This window comes from Colius striatus, chromosome 18 (assembly GCF_028858725.1).
Source record: "Colius striatus isolate bColStr4 chromosome 18, bColStr4.1.hap1, whole genome shotgun sequence".
NCBI classification, from domain to species: domain Eukaryota; kingdom Metazoa; phylum Chordata; class Aves; order Coliiformes; family Coliidae; genus Colius; species Colius striatus.
In genome coordinates, this window is record NC_084776.1 from 12,865,856 (window position 1) to 12,888,405 (window position 22,550).

Genomic DNA, 22,550 nt, shown 5'->3' on the forward strand with positions numbered 1-22,550 from the left:
TCAGTCTCCTCCAGACTGAACAGCCCCAGGTCCCACAGCCTTTGCTTAGAAGGAAGATGCTCCAGCCCCCTGATCATCTTGGTGGCCCTGCACTGGCCTCTCTGCAGCAGTTCCCTGTCCCTCTGGAGCTGGGGAGCCCAGAACTGGACACAGGACTCCAGATGAGGCCTCAGCAGGGCAGAGCAGAGTGGAAGGAGAATCTCCCTCGATTTGCTGCCCACACTCTTCTTATTGCCTCATCTCCTTTAGGAGAATGGAGCAAAGGACAGAGCATCCTGCCCTGACCTCCCCCTTATTTAGCCCTTCTCCCCAGCAAGACAAGCTGCATCCCCCTCAGGATGCCGGCAGAGCCACACAGGGAGGTGTCAAAGCAGTTGCAGACCCTCAGCGCTGCAGACTTCAAGGACACAGCCCAGCAGCACAACTGAGCCCCCGGGGCATCGTCATCCCCGGAGCCCGCGGCATCCTCCCTCTCTGCTCCCGCAGAGACACAAACCCACAGCTGGAATCCCAGCCCCACAGCAGCTCTGCCCACAAACCCACTCCGAGCTGCTCAGCCTTATTTAAACCATCACACTCTGCATCATTTATTCACTTTCTCAGGGTGGCTTTTTTAACCACTTGAGCACATCGTCTCTCTTTGGAAAACAACCTCTGTCACAAGGCGCTTGGGCAGAGCTGTGGCTTAGCTAATTAGTTGCTAAAGGTTCATTAACAAGTAAAGGAAAGCCCAGTGTTCTCATCCTTAGAAAAAAAAGTACCTTTATAGCCTCAGGCTTTAAAGCCTGGCTGCTTTCTGCTTCCAAAGCTGCTTTCTCAGCACTGAGAGACTGAGTGAAGCGTTGAAAAAGAGGAAATAAGGAAATCAAGAAGAAAGAAGAAAAGGGAAACAAAGAGGAAAGGAGGAAAAGAGAAACTAAGGAAATAAAGAGGAAAGATGAAGAGGGGAAATAAAGAAGAAAGGAGGAAATAAGCACTGGCAGAGCTGGACTTGAGAGAGTCCACGTTTTAATAGTGTGAATTCACTGCATTAAATCTGGTATCAAAGTTGTCTCAGTGTCTGATTTAAGTCAGTCTTAAAAAGGACATTAAAATTTCCCCAAGCCTATTTGTTTTTGTTTAAAAGAAAGAAAGAAATGCCCCTAAGACAATGTCATGGCTGTGAAGGGTGGTGATGCTCAGCTTCTCTCTGCCTCTGCCACTCGCTTCTGTTGTTTGTGGACAGGGTTGGAAATGCTGCAGGATTAGCACAGCTGGGGAAGGGAGCAGCAAATGTCCATGGGCACGGACAGAAGGGCCCCTCCCTGCTCCCCTGCCCTGGCTCAGGGTGTGTTCAGCATCCTGGAGGAACCAGAGGTGGGAGGTATGTGGGTGAACATCACACAGGCACCAACATCACACCCAGGAACAACTGCAGCACCCCATGGCCCCACCATCAGAACAGGCAACTGGTGGCATCACCAAAGCATCTCCTCCCTGCACCAGTTTCAGCCATATCAGCTTTGGGCAATTCTTTTCACCCCTTCATTTTCACATGGGTATTTCCATCCCTGTGTCTCCCCTGGGGAGCCAGAGATGGTGGTTGTCACCCATGCAAAGTGACCTCAAGCAACCAACAGCACCCAAAAGAGGAGGGCAGGGACACCCAATTTCCCTAGTTAGTTCCTAGTCCCCCAACACTTTGTGCCTTAAAACCTGCCCACACCCTGTGGCTCTCAGTGCTTTGTCTTTCCTTTAGGCAAATCATTATGATTGGAAAAGCCCTTGATGCTGCTGCAGTCCCAGCCCTGCCCTCACCCTGCTGAGCCCAGCACTGACCCACAGCCCTCAGCACCTCAGCTCCAGGGCTTTGGGATCCCTGCAGGGCTGGGCACTCCCCCAGCTCCCTGGGCAGCCTGGCACAGGGGCTCACACCCCTCTTGGTAAATCAACGCCCACTCATTCCCTTCCCCTCCAGATTTCCACCCTGGGAAATCCTCACTTCAGCAAAAACTAAATGCTGCCAGCAGAAATCGACACCAATCAAACAGATGAAGTGGATTACCGAATAAATACTACATGAGCTTGCAGCGCCTCGACCCCGGGAGCAAAGCCGGTGCTTCCCTGGAGCATCTCCTGACATCTCCATGGGGCTGGATCCTCCCTCCCCACGCCCATCCCGCATCCCCGCCCTGCTCCGACGCTCAAATCACCCACGACAAGGAGCCTATGGCCTTGAATTTGACCCTGAGATGACAAAACCGAGAGCAGGGCAGGGATTTCGGGGCAGTTCTCTCTGAAGGGAGAAGCCATCGCTGCCGGCAGCGCTGCTCCCGGCGCACCGGGCAGGGGCGAGGACGCGTCTCCGGAGGCAGAGCGTGTCCGTGATGCCCCCGGCAGCTCCTTGGCCACACCTCCTGCCCCAAACGCCCCTTCCAGCCACATCCTCGCTGCAGCACGCCTCGAAATGTTTCAGCACTGTCTCATTACCGACGCCGGCGGCTCTCTTGATTTCTCTTCGCTCCAGCCTAAAAATAGCCTCAGCGCTGAGCGCAGGCAGAGGGAGGGACGAAAAACCCGTCCGAGGCCGTTAACTCCCACGGACGGGTCTGTCTCGCCATCCCGGGCGGCCTCGGGGTCGGTGCCCGGCCCCATCCCGGTCCTGCCGCATCCCTCCCCTGGTGCCGCATCCCTCCCCTGGGCGCTGGTACCCGCGGGGAGATTTGAGGTCCCGGAGCCCCCAGAGCTCAGGGGTGATGTTGGTGAGGTGAGCTCCAACCACCCAACTCGGGGAAGGAGCTGAGCACCGATCCTGTGTGCCAGAGGGAAGGGGGAAGCCCCCAAGAGCCCAGCCCGGGGACTCGTACCCACGAACCAGCCGAGGCCAAACGGAGCTCCCCACTCCTCCCGGTGCCTCTTTAGCGGTCAAGAAGAGAAACATCAAATATTTAGATGTTCAAAGCGCTGCTGAAACCCCCCCGGGGAGACGAGTCCGAGCTGCAACATCCAGCGAGACGCGGCGCGACGGCCCCGCCGGCGCCTCCTCCAGCGCATCCCAGGCTGGTCCTGCCCCGGGGGGCTGCGGACAGACCCTCCCCGTGCCCCAAGCCCAGCGCTGCCCACCCAGCCGGCCCCGTGCCAGGCTGGAAAAAAAGAGGTGACATGGGGGAAGGGAAGGCTGGTCCCTGCTTTCCTCCATCCTTCTGCTCACCGCTGGGAAAAACAAAGGGATCAAAGCAAAATGGGGGACAGATTTCAGAGGCAGAAAAGCCTCTTCTCCTCATCTCCAGCCCCTTCCCCGGCTGCGAGCTCTCTGCATCGGCACAGAGGGAAATGCACCCCGGGGCCGCATCCTGCCCTGGCTCGGTCCCGACCTGAAAATCACGGAGCAGACCCTGCAAAGCTCAGGCTCCTGAGGCTGTTTGCCACGGGGACGAAGTCTTCAGCTCTCTCCATCGATATTTCAGGTTGTCAGAGCTGCTGCTGAGCCAGGAGGAGGATAAAAATACCGGCGGGCTGCGGGGGGAGCTGCCGGCAGCAGCCGGGAGTGAAAGGGGGGGCAGGGGGCTGCTGGTGGCCAACCACCAGCACCCCGGAGTGCAGAGGAGGAACTCGGCTATTTAAAGCTTGTTGTTGCCTCCTGCAAATGCCGTCGGGAAAAATCCCAGGTGGTGCCTGTATTCCCTCCGCCCTTGTTTCCTACATGCAGAGTAAATCTCTCTCCTCCCCCCCCCGCAACCTTGCAGCACATTCTTGCTGCCCAGAGAGGAAAATCTCGGGGTTTCAAGGGTTTGTGTTTCGGTGCAGACGTCCTGGTGCTTGGGAAAGAAGAGCTATGGAAGTGATGTCCAGCTCAGGGATAAGGGATGCACCTCGGGGTGCTCGGAAAGGACCAGAAGGACACAAGCGGACCCCTCCTTTTAAGCTGATGCCATCCTCCCCGTGTGCCCCAGCGCCTGCCAGGCTGCTCTGCACGGCTGCAGCACCTGATTTATCCCCGATGGAAAAAAAAACCCCATTTTGAGATGATTCTGGAAAATCCAGACACTTGTGCCCATCATCTCATGTCCTCAAAGTGAGGGCACAAGGTTCCACTGGCTCAGTCACCAAGCAAAGGGCTAAACAACTGCAAATTTAACACCCTCAATATGTTTTACAGACACTTATTGGCTCCTCTTTTCTTTTTCTACCCCATGGAGAGGAATATTATGGCCCCTTGCAGACTGGGCACAGGGATTCTCCTGAAGGTCAGGTATCAACTGTGGGATGAGCAGAAATTCTGTGCTGCTTAGAGCCTGAAAAGTACAGTAGCATTACTAGAAATTGCTTGGATGCTGACTCCTAAGCCTTTCTGACATTGTTAGTGTGTTCATCCTCCCCTGTCATTATCCTGAAGTTCAAGAGAAATGCTTAACATGTATTACTAGAGGCTACATAAGGGCTATCTATTTTAATGCCAAATGTTTGCTGTTTGGCTGCAATTTGCCCAGTTCCTTCTATCTAGTGAAATGACCTCAGTAAAATACATCAAGTAAAACAATATAAACCAAAACAGAACCAAACCAAACCAAACAGAACCAAAGCAAAGCAAGGCAAAGCAAACCAACAGAACCAAACCACATCAAACCAAATAGAAACAAGTAGAACCAAACCAAACCAAGCCAAAGCAGACTGAAGTAAGCAACCAAACCAAACCAAACCAAACCAAACCAAACCAAACCAATCCCGTGCTCAGGGCATGACAGCCCCTGGGAAATGGAGCAGAAGACTTGATTTGGAAAGATTAGGAAATGCACTCAGCATCCTCACCTGACCCTGACCATGATCCTTACCCTGACCCTGATCCCAGCATCCCCACTCTCTGTGCAGAGTCCTGTCCCTGCAGATGGCCACTTGCTCCCCTGCTTGACTGCCAGATGTGGCCACCTCACAGGGTTAAGGAGCTGTTCCTGTCCTTGTCCCTGCCTGTCCCTGCCCTTGTCCTGGTACTGCTGACAGACCCACAGATGTCTTTTTCCCTTCAGCTGCACTTTTTCTTCCTTTCTTTAAGCCAAGAACACTTCCAAAAGCAGGAAAAGCCACTCAGGGCTGGGACCCCCCTTGTGCCTCCCTCCCTCATCCCTCAGGGTGACTGGGGACATGTCACTGCTGTCATCTGTCATGTCCCCCCATCCCAGCCCCACAGTCAGAGGGAGGGGGGAGCACAGCCACTCTGCAGCAGTAGGTCTTCTGGGACAGGTCCTGCTGGGTGACACCACTGCCACTGCCACAAGTCAACTGTCTTCATCTACCCTGAAGGGACAACCTCCGTGGGGCAGCATCCAGCCCTGGGCCCAGGGGTGCTGGCACTACAGGGTGATGGTGGTTCATGGGGGTTTGGTGATGAGCAGGAGAGGACAATCCTCAGATCCTGAAGGGTTTTGGACCACATACCCCAGTGAGCCTCTTCTCAGGCACACAGAACATCAAGTTTCTATTATTATTCCTTATTTCCATTAATTATTCCTCATTGCTATTAATTATTCCTTATTTCCATCTATTCTTCCCTATTTCCCTTTATTGTTCCCTGTTTCCATCTCTTATTCTTTATTTCTACTTACTCTTCCCCATTTCCTTGTACTATTTCCTATTTCCACCTCTTATTCCCTGTTTCCATCTCTTGTTCCCCATTGCCACCTCAGTCCTCATTCCCACAAGGGTCTCGGTCCTCAGGGGTCTCCCAGTCCTCATTCCTGAGAGAGTGCTCAGGGCTGGGCAATGAGGAAGAGGGATAAAACATCAGCCCCTGCTCAAGATGGGGACCAACATGGCTGGCCCAAGGAAGAGAAGGGTCACTGAGCTCCCGCTGAGCCCTGCAGTGGCTTCAGCCCCATCCCAGCACTTGGCAAAGAGGGGCCATGCCCCCCCCAGTAACCCCATTCTGAGGAGCCTGGCAGCATGGGCAGTTCTGTGGGTACCAGCAGAGCCCTGAGGTCCCAAGAGAATTAGGGGCTCTGTGGCTTTGGGCCCATGGCTGCCATCCCATTGCCCCCACCTGTGTCTGGCACTGTAAGGAGCCCTGCATGGCCCCGCTCTGTGGGTGTAGGGAGGGGGATGCTCCCCATGTCCCAGCACCATTCTGCAGGTGGGGTTGTGTGTGGTGCTCAACTCACATCTCCCATACACAGGTGGTCCCAGGGCCTGGGGACATCCATCCCCCTGCATCCTGCAGCCATGGGTGGGAGATGTGACAAACCCCCTCAATGCAGCTGGGGAGCAAACACAGCTCAGCACACATGTGAGGGGAAAATCAAAGGCTCTGCTGCCAAAACAACCTCCTGCTGCTGCCCAGAGGGAAGCTCCCAGTGCTCCTGCACCATGTTCCCACACTGCATTCCTGTCATTCCCACACTGTGCTCCCACACCTCACTCCTGTCCCACACTCTGTTCCCTCACCATGTTCCTGCACCTCTCTCCTGTCCCACACTCCCACGTTCTTGCACCACATTCCTGTACCACAGTCCTGCACCGGGTTCCCACAGCACATCCCCACACTGCACTCCTGGATGGGATTCCTGTTCCTCCTTCCCACAGCATGTTCCTGCCAGAGCCCCCACACACCACTCCTGCACTGTCTCCCCATACTGTGCTCGCTCCCCCAACACAGCCCCACATCGTGCTCCAGCAGCAACCCCCTGCAGCCCACTCCCAGTCCCATAGCATTCCCACACCATGATCCTGCTCAATGATCCCACACCACATTCCTGCAGCCCACTCCCAGTCCCACAGCATTCCCACACCATGATCCTGTTCAGTGATCCCACACCACATCCCTGCAGCCCACTCCCAGTCCCACAGCATCCCCACACCATGATCCTGCTCAATGATCCCACACCACATCCCTGCAGCCCACTCCCAGTCCCACAGCATCCCCACACCATGATCCTGTTCAGTGATCCCACACCACATCCCTGCAGCCCACTCCCAGTCCCACAGCATTCCCACACCATGATCCTGTCCAGTGATCCCACACCACATCCCTGCAGCCCACTCCCAGTCCCACAGCATTCCCACACCATGATCCTGCTCAGTGATCCCACATCACATCCCTGCAGCCCACTCCCAGTCCCACAGCATCCCCACACCATGATCCTGTTCAGTGATCCCACACCACATCCCTGCAGCCCACTCCCAGTCCCACAGCATCCCCACACCATGATCCTGTTCAGTGATCCCACACCACATCCCTGCAGCCCACTCCCAGTCCCACAGCATCCCCACACCATGATCCTGTTCAGTGATCCCACACCACATCCCTGCAGCCCACTCCCAGTCCCACAGCATCCCCACACCATGATCCTGTTCAGTGATCCCACACCACATCCCTGCAGCCCACTCCCAGTCCCACAGCATCCCCACACCATGATCCTGTTCAGTGATCCCACACCACATCCCTGCAGCCCACTCCCAGTCCCACAGCATTCCCACACCATGATCCTGCTCAGTGATCCCACATCACATCCCTGCAGCCCACTCCCAGTCCCACAGCATCCCCACACCATGATCCTGTTCAGTGATCCCACACCACATCCCTGCAGCCCACTCCCAGTCCCACAGCATCCCCACACCATGATCCTGCTCAATGATCCCACACCACATCCCTGCAGCCCACTCCCAGTCCCACAGCATCCCCACACCATGATCCTGTTCAGTGATCCCACACCACATCCCTGCAGCCCACTCCCAGTCCCACAGCATCCCCACACCATGATCCTGTTCAGTGATCCCACACCACATCCCTGCAGCCCACTCCCAGTCCCACAGCATCCCCACACCATGATCCTGTTCAGTGATCCCACACCACATCCCTGCAGCCCACTCCCAGTCCCACAGCATCCCCACACCATGATCCTGTTCAGTGATCCCACACCACATCCCTGCAGCCCACTCCCAGTCCCACAGCATCCCCACACCATGATCCTGTTCAGTGATCCCACACCACATCCCTGCAGCCCACTCCCAGTCCCACAGCATCCCCACACCATGATCCTGCTCAATGATCCCACACCACATCCCTGCAGCCCACTCCCAGTCCCACAGCATCCCCACACCATGATCCTGCTCAGTGATCCCACACCACATCCCTGCAGCCCACTCCCAGTCCCACAGCATCCCCACACCATGATCCTGCTCAGTGATCCCACACCACATCCCTGCAGCCCACTCCCAGTCCCACAGCATCCCCACACCATGATCCTGTTCAGTGATCCCACACCACATCCCTGCAGCCCACTCCCAGTCCCACAGCATCCCCACACCATGATCCTGCTCAGTGATCCCACACCACATCCCTGCAGCCCACTCCCAGTCCCACAGCATCCCCACACCATGATCCTGCTCAGTGATCCCACACCACATCCCTGCAGCCCACTCCCAGTCCCACAGCATCCCCACACCATGATCCTGTTCAGTGATCCCACACCACATCCCTGCAGCCCACTCCCAGTCCCACAGCATCCCCACACCATGATCCTGTTCAGTGATCCCACACCACATCCCTGCAGCCCACTCCCAGTCCCACAGCATCCCCACACCATGATCCTGTTCAGTGATCCCACACCACATCCCTGCAGCCCACTCCCAGTCCCACAGCATCCCCACACCATGATCCTGTTCAGTGATCCCACACCACATCCCTGCAGCCCACTCCCAGTCCCACAGCATCCCCACACCATGATCCTGTTCAGTGATCCCACACCACATCCCTGCAGCCCACTCCCAGTCCCACAGCATCCCCACACCATGATCCTGTTCAGTGATCCCACACCACATCCCTGCAGCCCACTCCCAGTCCCACAGCATCCCCACACCATGATCCTGTTCAGTGATCCCACACCACATCCCTGCAGCCCACTCCCAGTCCCACAGCATCCCCACACCATGATCCTGTTCAGTGCACCTGCACCACAGTCCCTCAGCAGATTCCCACACTGCTTTCCTGCTCTATGTTGCTGCCCTGTGCTCCTGCTCCATGTTCCCTCTCTGGGCTCCCTCACCCTGATCCCTCATCATGTTCCCACACCACATCCCCACTCCATGCTCCCATTGCCACCACAGCCCCAGGCCAGGCCCTGCAGCCACCTCAGCCTCTGTCCTGGTCCACACATCCCCTGGGCTGAAGCCACCGACCATCCCCACGCTGGCAGAGGGCCCAGAGCCAGGGAGTGACCCCCATCCTCCCAGGACACACAGCGAGGGGGCCATGGGGGATGCCAAGGGAAGGCCAAGGCCTCAGCTCCAGGAGGGGATGCTGAGCCCGATGTCACAGCCATGCCCGTGCCAGTGCCCCAGAGCAGCACTGGGAAGAGGAAAGAAATAAATCCCCTCCCACCCCCCCCCCCCAACTGCAAAATCTCCAGGAATTACACAACAGCCACCACCAAGCCCTGGGCCTGCCTGTGCCTCGACTGCATCCCTGCAACCCCATGTGCCCCTCTGCACCCTGCCTGCCCCTGCCCCACAGCTAGCCTGGGCCACCCCTGGGTGCTGGGGGGAGCAAGTCCGTGGGGCATCCCACAGTATCAGGCACAGCATCAGGGCTGGAGAGCCTGGAGAGCGGGTGTCTGCGTGTCCCAGCCCTGGGGCATGAGGAACTGGCAGGGGCAGTGGGGCAGAGTGAGGGCAGGGGGCAGGCAGGGGTTAAGGGGCAGGTACAGGTGGGGATGGGAAGCGATGGGAGGGAGGTGTGGGCAGTGGGCAGTGGGGCAGGGAGTGGGCAGGGTGAAGGCATGGAGCAGGCAGGGTGAAGGCAGTGGGGCAGGGGCACACAGGGAGGAGGGGGCCTGGGAGCACAGGCAGTGGGGCAGGCAGGTGGCGAGCTGGGGAGCAGAGGCAGCAGGGTGGGCAGCATGTGGGCACGGGCAGGGGCAGGAGGAAGGAGCAGACGGACTAGTGGGAAGCAGCCACGTAGTGGGCAGGGGATGGCAGGGGGCAGCGGCAGTGGGGCAAGCAGGGTGCAGGCAAGGTATAGGATCAGGAGCAGTGGGGCAGGTAGGGGAGCAGGGAGCCGTCGGGGGCAGTGGGGTGGCAGGGAATAGGCAGGGCACGGGCAAGGTGTGGGATTGGGGTAGTGGGGCAAGCAGGGCTCAGGCAAGCGAGCCCACACGGTGTGGGGCAGGCAGGGAGTGGGCTGGGGCGGTGGGGCAGGCTGGGGGGCAGGATGCAGGATCGGGGCTGCGGGGCGGGCAGGATGCTGAGAAGGTGCTGGATGGTGCTGGGGGCGGGCAGGGCCCGTGCCCATCCCTACCTGCCCACGGTCTGGTTGGCGAGCTGGCGCATGCGGTTGAATTGCTTCTTCATGGTGGCGGCGGCGCGGTCGCCCCCGGGAAGGGCGGGCGGGCAGCGGGGGCCGGGGGTGCCGGTGGCCCGGGCCGCCCCTCCCGCAGCCCCTCCCGGGACGCGCCGAGCCGAGCCGAGCCGGGCCGAGCCGGGCCCGCCGCCCTTGCGCGGCTCCGCGCCTCCGCCTGCGCGGGGCCCCGCCGCGCTCCGCGCCCCCCGCCCCGCTCCGCGCCGCCCCGCGCCGCCCCGCACCGCCCCCGGCCGCGGCGGCCATGGGAAATGTAGTCCGAGGCCGCCCGCCGGGCAGGGGGAGCTTGGAGCGGGCCCGGCGCCGGGTATCTTCTCCGGCCTTCCCCGGCATCCCTCAGCATCCCTCGGCGTGGTCCCGGCGCTCCTCGGCATCCCTCTGGCACGCCCCGGTGCCACCTGGCATCCCTTGGCATCCCTGACACGGCCTCAGCATCCCTCCGGCATCCCCTGGCATCCCTCGGCATCCCCCCGACATCGCCTCGGCACGGCCCCAGTAACCCCTCAGTATCCCCTGGCGTCACTTGGCACCCCCTGGCATCCCTCCCCGGACCCCTCCATCATCCACCGGGCAAGCCCCCAGCATCCCTCCAGCACCCCCTGGCATGCCCTGACATCCCCCCAGACACCTCCCCTCTCTGCTTTCCGGCGCCCCGGGGGTTTGAGGCGCTCGGAGCCGTGTCAGGTTCCAACAGCATCTCGTTGCTGCGCACCCCTGTGCCGCGCCGGATGAGCCCGGCAGGAGCCCGCTCGCAGCCCCGGGCAGCGCGGCCGGAGTCGGTACCGGCGGGACAGGGCAGGGATGCCCGTGGGACAGGGGTGTCCGTGGGACAGGCGTGTCCGTGGGACAGGGATGTCCCTGGGACAGGGGTGTCCGTGGGACATGGGTGCCCGTGGGGTAGGGATGCCCGTGGGACAGGGGTGCCCGTGGGACAGGGATGTCGGTGTGACAGTGGTGCCCGTGGGACAGGGGTGTCCGTGGGGCAGGGGTGTCCGTGGGGCAGGGATGCCCGTGGGACAGGGGTGCCCGTGGGGCAGGGATGCCCGTGGGACAGGGGTGTCAGTGGGACAGGGGTGTCCGTGGGACAGGGGTGCCCGTGGGACAGGGATGCCCATGGGACAGGGGTGTCAGTGGGACAGGGGTGCCCGTGGGACAGGGATGCCCGTGGGACAGGGGTGCCCGTGGGGCAGGGATGCCCGTGGGACAGGGGTGTCAGTGGGACAGGGATGCCCGTGGGGCAGGGGTGTCAGTGGGGCAGGGGTGTCCGTGGGGCAGGGATGCCCGTGGGACAGGGATGCCCGTGGGACAGGGGTGCCCGTGGGGCAGGGATGCCCGTGGGACAGGGGTGTCAGTGGGACAGGGATGCCCGTGGGACAGGGGTGTCCGTGGGACAGGGGTGTCCGTGGGACAGGGATGCCCTTGGGGCAGGGATGTCCTTGGGACAGGGGTGTCCGTGGGACAGGGGTGCCCGTGGGACAGGGATGCCCATGGGACAGAGGTGTCCATGGGACAGGGGTGTCCGTGGGACAGGGGTGTCAGTGGGACAGGGATGCCCGTGGGGCAGGAGTGTCCGTGGGACAGGGGTGTCCGTGGGACAGGGGTGTCAGTGGGACAGGGATGCCCGTGGGACAGAGGTGTCCGTGGGACATGGGTGTCCATGGGACAGGGGTGTCCGTGGGGCAGGGATACCCGTGGGACAGGGGTGCCCGTGGGACATGGGTGTCCGTGGGACAGGGATGTCCGTGGGGCAGGGATGCCCGTGGGACAGGGGTGTCCGTGGGGCAGGGATGTCCGTGGGGCAGGGATGCCCGTGGGGCATCTGCTCCCTGGCAGCCCCGCGGTGTTTGCTGGCAGTCAGCACTTCCCATGAGCTTCGCGGTGTGCTGTGAATTGTCCCCTAAAATAAGACAATGGGATGCTGCAGCTGCTATTTTGGTTAAAAAGAAGGAAACACCCCTCCCCCCCCAAAGCCACGATATGCAGAGGGCAGGCACATGGAGGAGTGCTGGGGCTGCTGGGCACCTGAGGTGCAATTCCTACAGAAAAGCCCCATAGATCAAGCCCCATCCATGCTCCATCTGAAAACCCAGGGGAAAAAAACCCAAATCGATGCTCACTTAATGAAAAAAGCCAAGAATGTTGTGCTCTCAGAGAGCAAAAGCTGCCCAGGGCAGGAGGGGGTAGCACTTGGCCCTCTCCCCGCCCTCTGCTCAGTGCCACCTGAGGACAGTGCCAGGATGGTTTGGTTTTCTCATGATCTGTAAGAATAATGGTCCTGAGGAAGGAGCTGAGGAAGCTTCTGGGTCCTGCTGGGGGTCTAAGACACAAGGCCCACCACATCAGCTGTTTAGGGAAGAATGAGGGTGCACTTGGCTGATGTAAAGCCCTGAGGAGCCATGATGGGCACATGGAGTGACTGAGCCTCCCTGGACTTCCAGGAGGTGACAAAGGGGGAGTAATGTGGCTGGGAAGGACACTGCCCACCACTGCCCTGGGCTTGACCCCAGCCCCAGCCCTGCTTTGTGCCACCTGCTTCCCCAGCCCTACAACACAGCTCCTGCACTCACCTGCTGCAGGGCTGCCCCAGAGGTGCCAGCCCAGCCCAGCCTCCCCCAGCCCAGCCTGTCCAAGACCAGGGGAGTTTGTGGCACCCTAGGGATGAGGTTTGGGTCTGTCAATCCCTGTGACTGGGCAGGTCATGCAGAGACCCCCCAGTGCTGAACTACCAGGGGAATATCCCCATTCCTGGGCTCATGGGTGGGGAGTGTTAAAGGAGGGTCTGTGCTGGGATGCCCTGACACCAGCAGTGAGGAGGAGGCTCCAGAGCTCCCACAAGCATCTGCCACTAAGCTTAGCTGTTTTACCAGGAGGGCTGAGATTGGGTGCTGCAGGCTGTGACAGAGGGGAAGGCAGCTGAGGTCCCTGACCAGGCTGGGGCACAGCAGGAGCAGCCCCAGCAGCAGCTCCAGCTCTGCCCAGCCATCCCTGAGTACTTCTTCAGCAGCTTAAAGCCTCTGATGGTGCCCACAGGAGTAGGGGGCTGCACCCAGGGTTGCCTTTACCCTGCTGTGCTACACACAGGGCACAGCCTGTCTTGGCATTCAGGGACACTTTGCAGTCAGGGATCCTGGCATCTCCCCTGGCACCACCTGCTGCAGGCTCAGCGCTTCTCACTGCTTTTCAACTCTTAGTTGCACTGTTACTGTGGGATGGCAAAAGGGGACAGTTTATGGGGTGTCTGGGAGTGGGAATTTTGTCTCCTTTGAAGAAGCCTGGAGAGCTGCATGATTCAGAGCTGTGGTTCTCACCATGTGATGTTTCGAGGTGCTGCTGGAGAGATCGTTTGCATCCTTCCACTGGAACAGGAAAGGCAACACTCACAGACACAACCCCATAGGACATGTCAATGGTTCCCACCTTCTCCTGGCCCCAAGGCAGTTCCAAACACCATGCCAGCGTGGGTTGTTCTTGTCTCCACCAACACACTGGTGCCAACAAGGGCAAACTGACCACTCCAGCTTGCTTTGGGCTTTAGCTCTCTTGCCTCACAGCTGCCCCACTCACCTACCCCCCTACAATCTCAGTGCCATTGAACCTCAAAGATCAGAGAGTGTCAGCCCAGATGGGTCAAAGCTAATTAGCATCAGAGCAACTCATTTTAGTGGGAAACCATATGATAGTGAACAGCCCTGAAGTGAACCAGGCACCAGCCCATTGGTCCTTCCTGCAGGTGCAACACAAAAACACATCACAAGCAAATGTCACCCTCCTGTGCCTCTTCTCAGACCCCAGTGGGTGCTGTGCTGGGGCTACATGGAGGGGGGGCTGTGCCAGGAGCAGCCCCCACTGTGCTGATGACACAGGCCAAGGCTGCTCTCTCCCAGCAGACATGATGCTGATATTCTTTCCAGAGCCTGATAAGCTCCCCTGTGAAAGAGCTTTATCATGTTTCCCTGTTTTCTGTCCCAGGAGGCAGAGATAAGGAAGGGTATGATGGAAGCAGTGCCTGTGCAATCCCTGCAGCAGGGAAACAGGAGGAAAGGGAGCTGAGGAGCAGGGGAGGTGGCCTGAGAGCTCACAGTTGGATCCCATCCCTTGGCATTTGGCTACTGACCACCACCTGCTCCATCCTGGCCCAGCTGCTGCTGGAGCACAACCTCCATCCTCTGTAGGATTCCCCAGATCCCAGGAGGCACCAGACTCTCAGATCTCTGGTTTAGTCCTGTGCAAGTGTAAATAAACATTTGTGCACTAAGGAGCAACGAAGGAGCAAGTTCCTGAGCAGCAGGGCTTCTCTGGGATGCTGTGCCTGGGCAACTGTGCCACATCTCCTCTTCCTCAGGCCTGCCTGGACTTGGCCATGCTGCCTGGCATCTCTGCTCCACCGGCCATCTGCTCAGTGCCCATCCCACTGTGCTGCAGATGGCCCTGGAGCTGCCCTGGTTCGGATGGGCAGTGAGTGAGGGTCTGGCTGCCACAGGGCTCCCTCCTGCTGCCACTCTGCAGGAATCTCTTCCTGCTCACCTGTGGCTGGCAGTGACACAGATGCCAAGGGTTAAATCCCCTGGGGGAGGGACTCTGGCTGATGCAGGGGCCAGAGCCCCCTGTCCCCATCCCATGGCTGTACAGGGGAGTCACAGGGGTGTGCAGGGCACAGTGAGAGGGGCAAGGGCAGGGAGTCCTGGGCACAGAGCCTGGGCCCTGTTACCTGTTACAGGAACACAGAGGAGGAACCAGAAAAGCATTTTAACTGGAAAAGCCCTTTAAGCCCATGGAGTCCCAGCCCTCCCCTCACCCTGCCCAGCCCACCACTGACCCAGGGCCCTCAGCACCTTGGCTCCAGGGCTTTGGGATCCCTCCAGGGCTGGGCACTCCCCCAGCTCCCTGGGCAGCCTGGCACAGGGGCTGACACCCCTCTCAGGGAAACAGTTCTGCCTCAGCTCCAACCTCAACCTCAACCTTCCCTGGGGCAACTTGAGGCTGATTCCTCTTGCCCTATCATTCATTGTTGGAGTGGAGACTGACCCCCACCTCACTACAACCTCTTTTACAGGGAGTTGCAGAGAGTGATGATGTCTCCCCTCAGCCTCCTCCTCTGCAGAGATTTGGTCCATCCCATGTGCAGGGACCCAGGCCAGTGCCATGTCAGCAGCCCAGCTCCTGGGGTGCATCTCCCCTCCCTGTACTCAGGAGGATGTGCACATCCCACTCAGCCATGCCAATGGCAAGTGCTATTTTTTCCCTTTCTTGGAATCAGCATATTCTAATGAGCTTTATAGATGTAAATACACACACAAAGGGAGCAAAGGAGAGGCATGACCTGGATAAGGGTGTGCTGTGTTTGCAAGGTGGTAGAGGAGAAGGAGGGGGTACTTATTTTCTCCTCTCCATAATTATTGCAGGAAGGGTGAAGAGCAGCATGGGGAGGTTTCCAGGCTCTGCAGCTGTTTAGTAAACCCCAGATATTTTACATCCTTGAAACGATTTTCATAGCAACTTGTTGCCATTGCTGCTGGGATTCCCACCTCACTAACTGGAAAAATCTCAGAATCCCAGAGTGATGGGGGTGGGAAGGGCCCTGCAGAGCTCATCCAGCCCCTGCTCAAGCAGGTTCCCTCCATCAGGGGCACAGCAACGTGTCCAGGTGGGGTTGGAAACCTCCTGAGAAGGAGCCTCCACACCCTCCCTGGGCAGCCTGGGCCAGGGCTCCCTCACCTCAGCACCAAAGGACTTGCTCCTCCTGTGCCACTGGAGCTTCCTGTGCTCCAGCCTGTGCCTGTGACCCCTTGTCCTGGCACTGGCCACCACACAACAAACACTGGCCCCATCCTCTCCACACCCATGTTGATAAGGGCCCCTCTCAGGCTTCTCTTCTCCAGGCTGAACAGCCCCAGGGCTGCAGCCTTTCCTCCTCACACACATGTTCCATCCCCTCAGTGTCCTGGGAGCCCTGCACTGGCCTCTCTCCAGTCTGCTTGGCTTGACTGTGACATGCAGATGAAGGATGGGCCCAATGCTTCTCCAGTGCTGAACCTTCCAAGGGTGAGCTCATACATATCTTCAAGCCCAAGGCCCTGCTCCATGCCCAGGCTGCCAGGTCAATCACCAGGAGCTGAGACCAGAGTATGCTGATGCCACCCATCTCCATGGAGTACTCACCATGGCATGTCTCAGCCAAGGACCTCAGATGAGACACACAGGCTCATGGCATGAGGATGGTGGGTGGGTGAGGGGGACCTGCTCCATTGCCCTGCCTGCATTGCACTGGAAGAAGCTCTGGTACCAAACAAAACACACTTTTTATTACTGAGACAAATCAAACTGTGCCTCTCCCACGCTGGGGCAGCTGTGAGTTGATCAGAGGTGTAAAAGGACAAACTTTGTTGTGAGAGAGCCCTGGCCCAGGCTGCCCAGGGAGGGTGTGGAGGCTCCTTCTCGAGAGGTTTCCAACCCCACCTGGACACGTTGCTGTGCCCCTGATGGAGGGGAACCTGCTTTAACAGGGGCTGGATGAGCTCTGCAGGGCCCTTCCCACCCCCGCCATGCTGGGACTCTGTGTAAAATTGGATTTTCTTGAGGGATCCCACAGCAAACCCCAGAAATGCCCCCCTAGGAATGTGAAAGGGGCTTTAGCATCAGCTGCTGTGGAGCTGCATCCCAGAGATGACAGTGATGACAAATGACACTTGCCCTATAATTACAGCCAGACTCTGATGCAGTGAGTACTGCTGCATTATTAAGAGCAACCAAAAATACTCCCAGCTTAGTCATTAGGTGGCCTGGGCTCTGCAGGGAAGGGCTGCTGGGGCTGTTTCAGCCCTGTGCTGGCAGAGGGGAAAGGGGGAGAGATCATGACACTTCACAGCTGTTTTCACACCTCCTTCCTCCTGCATGGCAGAGGCCTGGGGTGAGCAGAGCACTCCCAGAGGCTTTGGGCTGCTGATGGGGGAAAATTGCATTAGGATGAGATTAATTGCCTCGGAGTAACAGCTTTACTCTAAGCCAGCAGGGCTGAAGCAAAGCTCAGGAGTGGGGGGGGGGAGCTCGTATCCGAGGTGGGACTTGGGCATCAGCTTTGGAAAATGGCTTCAGTGTGAGGGATGGAGGGAGGAGGGCATAGAAAGGGAGTCAGCACCACAAAGCCCAGGCTGAGACCCCCCACACCTATTGGTGCTGCCACAAAGGTGGGGTCTGAAAGCCTGTGGCCAGTGGAAAACCAGTGCACTTCCCATTGCATCCAGTTCTCCTCAGTGCGAACCTCCCAGGTCCAGCACTTCAGCTCCATGTCTGTTCACAGTGTGTCTTCATCCTTCCCAGGTTTTTCTGTATCCCAGGACAGGCTGAACCAGGAAAACATTCAGTTTGTCCAACAGTTCCCCCAGCACTGCCATGTCCACTGCTAAACCACGTCCCTCACCCCATGGCTTGGGGATCCCTCCAGGGATGGGGACTCTACCTGACTCACTGGGCAGCCTGTTCCAAGGTTTGACAACTGTTTTGGTGAAGAATTTTTTCCTAATATGTAATCTAAACCTCCCCTGGCACAATGTGAGGCCCTGGCTGAATGACAGAGCCCAGAGGGTGGGGATCAATGGCACAGAATGGAGTTGGAGGCCTGTGGCCAGTGGAGTTCCACAGGGATGGGTTCTGGGGCCAGTCTTGTTCAACAACTTCATCAACCACCTGGATGAGGGGACAGAGGGACCCTCAGCAAGTTCCCTGCTGGCACCAAACTGGGAGCACTGGCTGATTCCCCAGAGGCTGTGCTGCCATTCAGTGAGAGCTGGGCAGACAGAGTTGGGCACAGAGGAACCTGCTGAGGTTCAACCAGGACAAGGGCAGAGTCCTGCAGCTGGGAAAGAACAACCCCCTGCACCAGCACAGGCTGGGGGTGGCCTGCTGGAGAGCAGCTCCAGGAGAGAGACCTGGCAGTGCTGGTGGGCAGCAAAGAAACGTGAGCAGCAACGTGCCCTCATGGCCAAGAAGCCAATGGCAGCCTGGGGGCATCCAGCAGAGTGTGGGCAGCAGGTCAAGGGAGGTTCTCCTTCCCCTCTGCTCTGCCCTGCTGAGGCCTCATCTGGAGTCCTGTGTCCAGTTCTGGGCTCCCCAGCTCCAGAGGGACAGGGAACTGCTGCAGAGAGGCCAGTGCAGGGCCACCAAGATGCTGAGGGGGAAAGGCTGTGGGCCCTGGGGCTGTTCAGCCTGGGGAAGAGAGGGCTGAGAGAGGATCTCAGCAACACTTACAAGCATTTAAAAGGTCAAGAGGATGAGGTGACATTTGTTCTGTAGTGTCCAGTGACAGGACAAGAGCTAATGGACAAAACCTGGAACAAAAAGAGTTCCACTTAAACACAAGGAGCAAGTCCTTTGGTGCTGAGGTGAGGGAGCCCTGGCCCAGGCTGCCCAGGGAGGGTGTGGAGGCTCCTTCTCAGGACGTTTCCAACCCCACCTGGACACGTTGCTGTGCCCCTGATGGAGAGGAACCTGCTTGAGCAGGGGCTGGATGAGCTCTGCAGGGCCTTTCCAGCCCCCACCATGCTGGGATTTTTTCTCATCCTATTTCTTAAGCATTATTTCTTGAACACCTAAAGCTACATGTGTATGTGTTGCTCTAATGGCTGGACTCAACGATCTTCAAGGTCTTTTCCAACCTAAACAAATCTGTGATTTGCCTCCACAACTTTAATCCTCAAACGAATCTCACACATCTCAGGAATGTATTGCTTGCTGCACAACACTAATCCCTGTGGCTCTGGCCATGGGGTCTGCCCACACCAGGGACAGGCAGAAGCCACCTGAGCTCCAGCAGCAGCAAACTAATCTCAGCTGGACAAGCAGAATAGGTTTTCAATAAAAGGACAGAGTTGCAGCAGAGAAAAGCTGCACTTCAGCAGGACTGTGTGGGGGAGCAGAAGAGGATTAAAAAAAACCCCTCAGCTTGCTACTTCAGCTGCCCAGCTGTGCTTATCTGAGGTACCTCGTGTCAATATTTACCTCTAGCAAATACCTCAGGTGCCAGCTCTGCTCATGTACAACTGGTAAAGTAGCTCTGGGGGTTATCTGAGATGAGCAGGTGGTGTTGGATATGTTCCCAGTACTCCTGTTCTTCCTGGCTGGGGGCTTAGGCTTGAGGGGCTCAGCAGTGGGGCTTGAGGTCTCTGAAGCCTGGGACTGGAGGGCAGGGAAGCAGTTTGGGCTATATAGGAGTTTTAGGGCTGTGTTTGATGAGTGTTGCCTTGCTGGGGTGCTTGCACCTTCCTGAAAGCATGGGAGGGGGAGAGCAGGGAGCCTGAATCCTCCCAGAGCTGTGTGGGATCAGGGGTGTTGAGGACTTTTCACCCTGGGGCAGCAGTTTCTCTGTGATGAGTGCTGCCAGCCCCAATGGCACCATTCTGCAGGTTCACCTTGTTCCTAGTGCTGTGAGGAGCATTTCTGTGCACAGGGGGTGAATTGCATCTCTGGGAGTAGATGTGATCTCTGCAGAGGGGAGCTCCAAGCTTCAGTTTAATTAAACAAGAAAGCACCCCCAGGCAGCCTGTAGCTGGGTTTGAAGCAGGTGTAAAGTGAGGGATTTGCTGTAACCCTCTATGGCAGGAAAATCACTCTCTGCTGGAGAAGGGTGGCTGTGGCTGGAGCCCTGCTTCCCTCTGTTAAAATCCTGCGTGGGGATGTAATTGGGATGGTAGCCTGAGTCCCTGAGCCCTTAGGGCTTCCAGCTTTGCACAGTGTGTTTGTTTTGCACACACCAAACTTGAAAGCCCGGGTCAGCAGCACTGGGATCTCTGCAGGGCCATGAGCAGCCTGTTCCTGCCCCACGTTGCCTCTTCCCCTCCTACCTATGAGGGAAAGAGCCAAGTGGGCACCCTGACAATCCCCAAACTACTGTGCAGGAGGTCAGAAGGCACTTGGCCATCCCAATGTATTTGTGCCCATCTCTAAGAGGGACAAGGGGAGTATGAGTTTAGTGCTTGCCTGTTCTGCTGCTCTCCCACCTGGGCTGTTCTGCAGCTCTGTCTTCTTGACAAAAGGGTTTTTCATGATCTAGTTAATCCTCCTACTTTCTCCAAAATTATGGATGAACCACCCTTCACTCTTATTCTTACTTTTGAGTCTATAGTTGACTAAATGAGATCCCCTTTTTAACCTGGGTGAGTTTGGGACTCGGGAATCCGAGTGAAGAAAAGCTCTGACAGCAGGAAGATGATCGGGGAGAATCTTTGCACAACTACTTTCCAGCCTCCCCTAATCCGCACCGGTCAGTGAATTCGTGCCCCGGGGGTTCAGCGGTGCCCCCCTGTCCGGGCAGAGCCGGGGAGAGGGCTGCAGCCGCCACAGAAACCCCCCGGCGCCGGCCGGCAGCTCGCTGCCCTGTGCGGCGCGGCTATTAGCGTCAATACGGCCGGTTGCGAGCAGCCGCAACCCGGCTCCGGCAGCAGCCCCGCGGCCGCCGCGCTGCCCCAGCCCCGGCCGGGAACACCGGCAGCCTGTAGGCGAGGCACCGTGCAGGCACCGTGCAGCCGAGGGCTGCCTGCGGGCTTTGCTGGAGCTCCCAGGGGCAGAGCGTGTCGCTCAGCAGCAGCAGCCTGTGTTTTCAATAGGAGCCCAGCAGGCAAAATGCACGAATCTGGAGGCAGCTCCCGCAGGAAAGCTGCTGGGAAGGCGGCACAGTGCTGGCTCATAGGCTACGCGGGGACCCACCTAAAAGTGCAGGCGTGATCTGCCTGTGGGCTTCCTTGTAGCTCCCAGATGCAGCGGCATGTCTCTGAGCAACAGGAGCCAGAGTAGGCAAGACACACATCTGGAGACAGCTCCCACAGGAAAGCTGCCGGGAAGGCGGCACAGTGCTGGCTGATTGCATAAGCAAATCAGTCCCTATGAGGTGGTAGATGCCTTACCAGGTACCTGTGTTCCCTGGGGGTGTTTCTGTAAAAGGGGAGACGGAATTGAAACAGCTTTTGATTCCCTTAGGAAAGGCCATCGCTGCCTTTTGAAGACATTTTGGGCTTGGAATGATGAGCTTCTGATAGAGAAATGAAAGGGACCTTTCCAAAAGCTGCTCACAACATACACTGCAGAAAAATTCGAAGGCATAACTCTGTGGATTGACTACAGCAGGATCAAGCCAGCTCAGCCTCTGGAATGGAGAGTCAAACCAAGCAGAGCACTGCAGCTAAAGGTAATGCAATGCCATGATCTGGATTCTGGGATCGTTGGTACTAGTAGGACAGACCTGAGCAGAAGTGAGCAGTGAAAATGAAAAGAAGGCAAAAAAAAAAAAAGGAAGAAGGAAAAAAAGTATATGGAAGTAGTTGGAAGTAACAAAACAGCTCTTTCCAAATAGAGGAAATGATACCAGATTGAGAGATTTATGGGTTTTTTGACCTTTAAAGCCCTGTCTGGCCTTGGGTCCAGCCCTGGGCATCCTTTTCACCTCAGGGCTTTGGTACCAGCTGCCTGCCCTCTGCCCTTCTGCTCTCCTGCCTCCTTCACCCAGGCCTCACACAGCTCTCCAAAGGACATCTATGACCCTGTTTGCTATAGAGACATCCAGATCTGTCCTGGGACAGATGCTAGGATGTGTCCTCCTTGTCATGGTTTCCAAGGAAGACACAAACTGTCCAGCTCTCCAGGCTCTTTGTCACCTCAAGGACTTGATGCAGCAGCAAAAGAGTAAGAGCAGTTCATGGTGGGCTTCATTCTTCTGTCCACAGCTATCCTCTGACAGGCTGCTTCTCTTCCTCACCTCACAGCTGCTTCCCACAGCATCACTGTTGCCGTTGTGCTGCAGAAGCTGAGTGCTCTCCTGAAGTTCAGGATCTGCTGCTTCCCTTCCTCTCTCCTTTCAGGATCTGGAACCCTGCTGTGTTGTGGTCCCCACAGCCAAAGCTCTCTCTGATTTCCATGGCCTTAAGCCATGTCTTTGCTGTTGGAGAGGAGCAGATGTGTCTCTGCTTTTCCCTGGTTGGTCCTCCCAGGGCTTGGGACCTGATCACAGCTGTTCCTGATGCCCTTCAGAAATCCACTTTCCTGCTCATGTCCTGCCTCTTCTCAGGCAGATCTCAGGGTGCTTTGGTAAGCTTGCTGGCAAAGCTGCTGTGTCTTGTGTGACCCAAGGCATCCAGAATCGTGGGGCTGGCATGGCCACACTGCCCTGGGGCACAGGGCTCCTGCTGTCCCTGAGCAGGGATGATGTGAGGGCTGTGCTTCAGTGCCCCAGCAGCAGCTC

General features: G+C 57.7%; 1 protein-coding gene across 1 annotated transcript in view; it reads right to left on the reverse strand.

Moving 5' to 3' along the window:
- Positions 1–10,331, reverse strand: part of ARHGAP44 (Rho GTPase activating protein 44) — a 28,441-nt gene extending 18,110 nt beyond the window's left edge. Inside the window, exon 1 of the mRNA XM_062010881.1 lies at positions 10,265–10,331. Coding sequence (XP_061866865.1) covers positions 10,265–10,317 — 53 coding nt within the window. The 5' untranslated portion in view covers positions 10,318–10,331. The remainder of the gene's footprint in view (positions 1–10,264) is intronic.
- Positions 10,332–22,550: the final 12,219 nt, after the last annotated feature.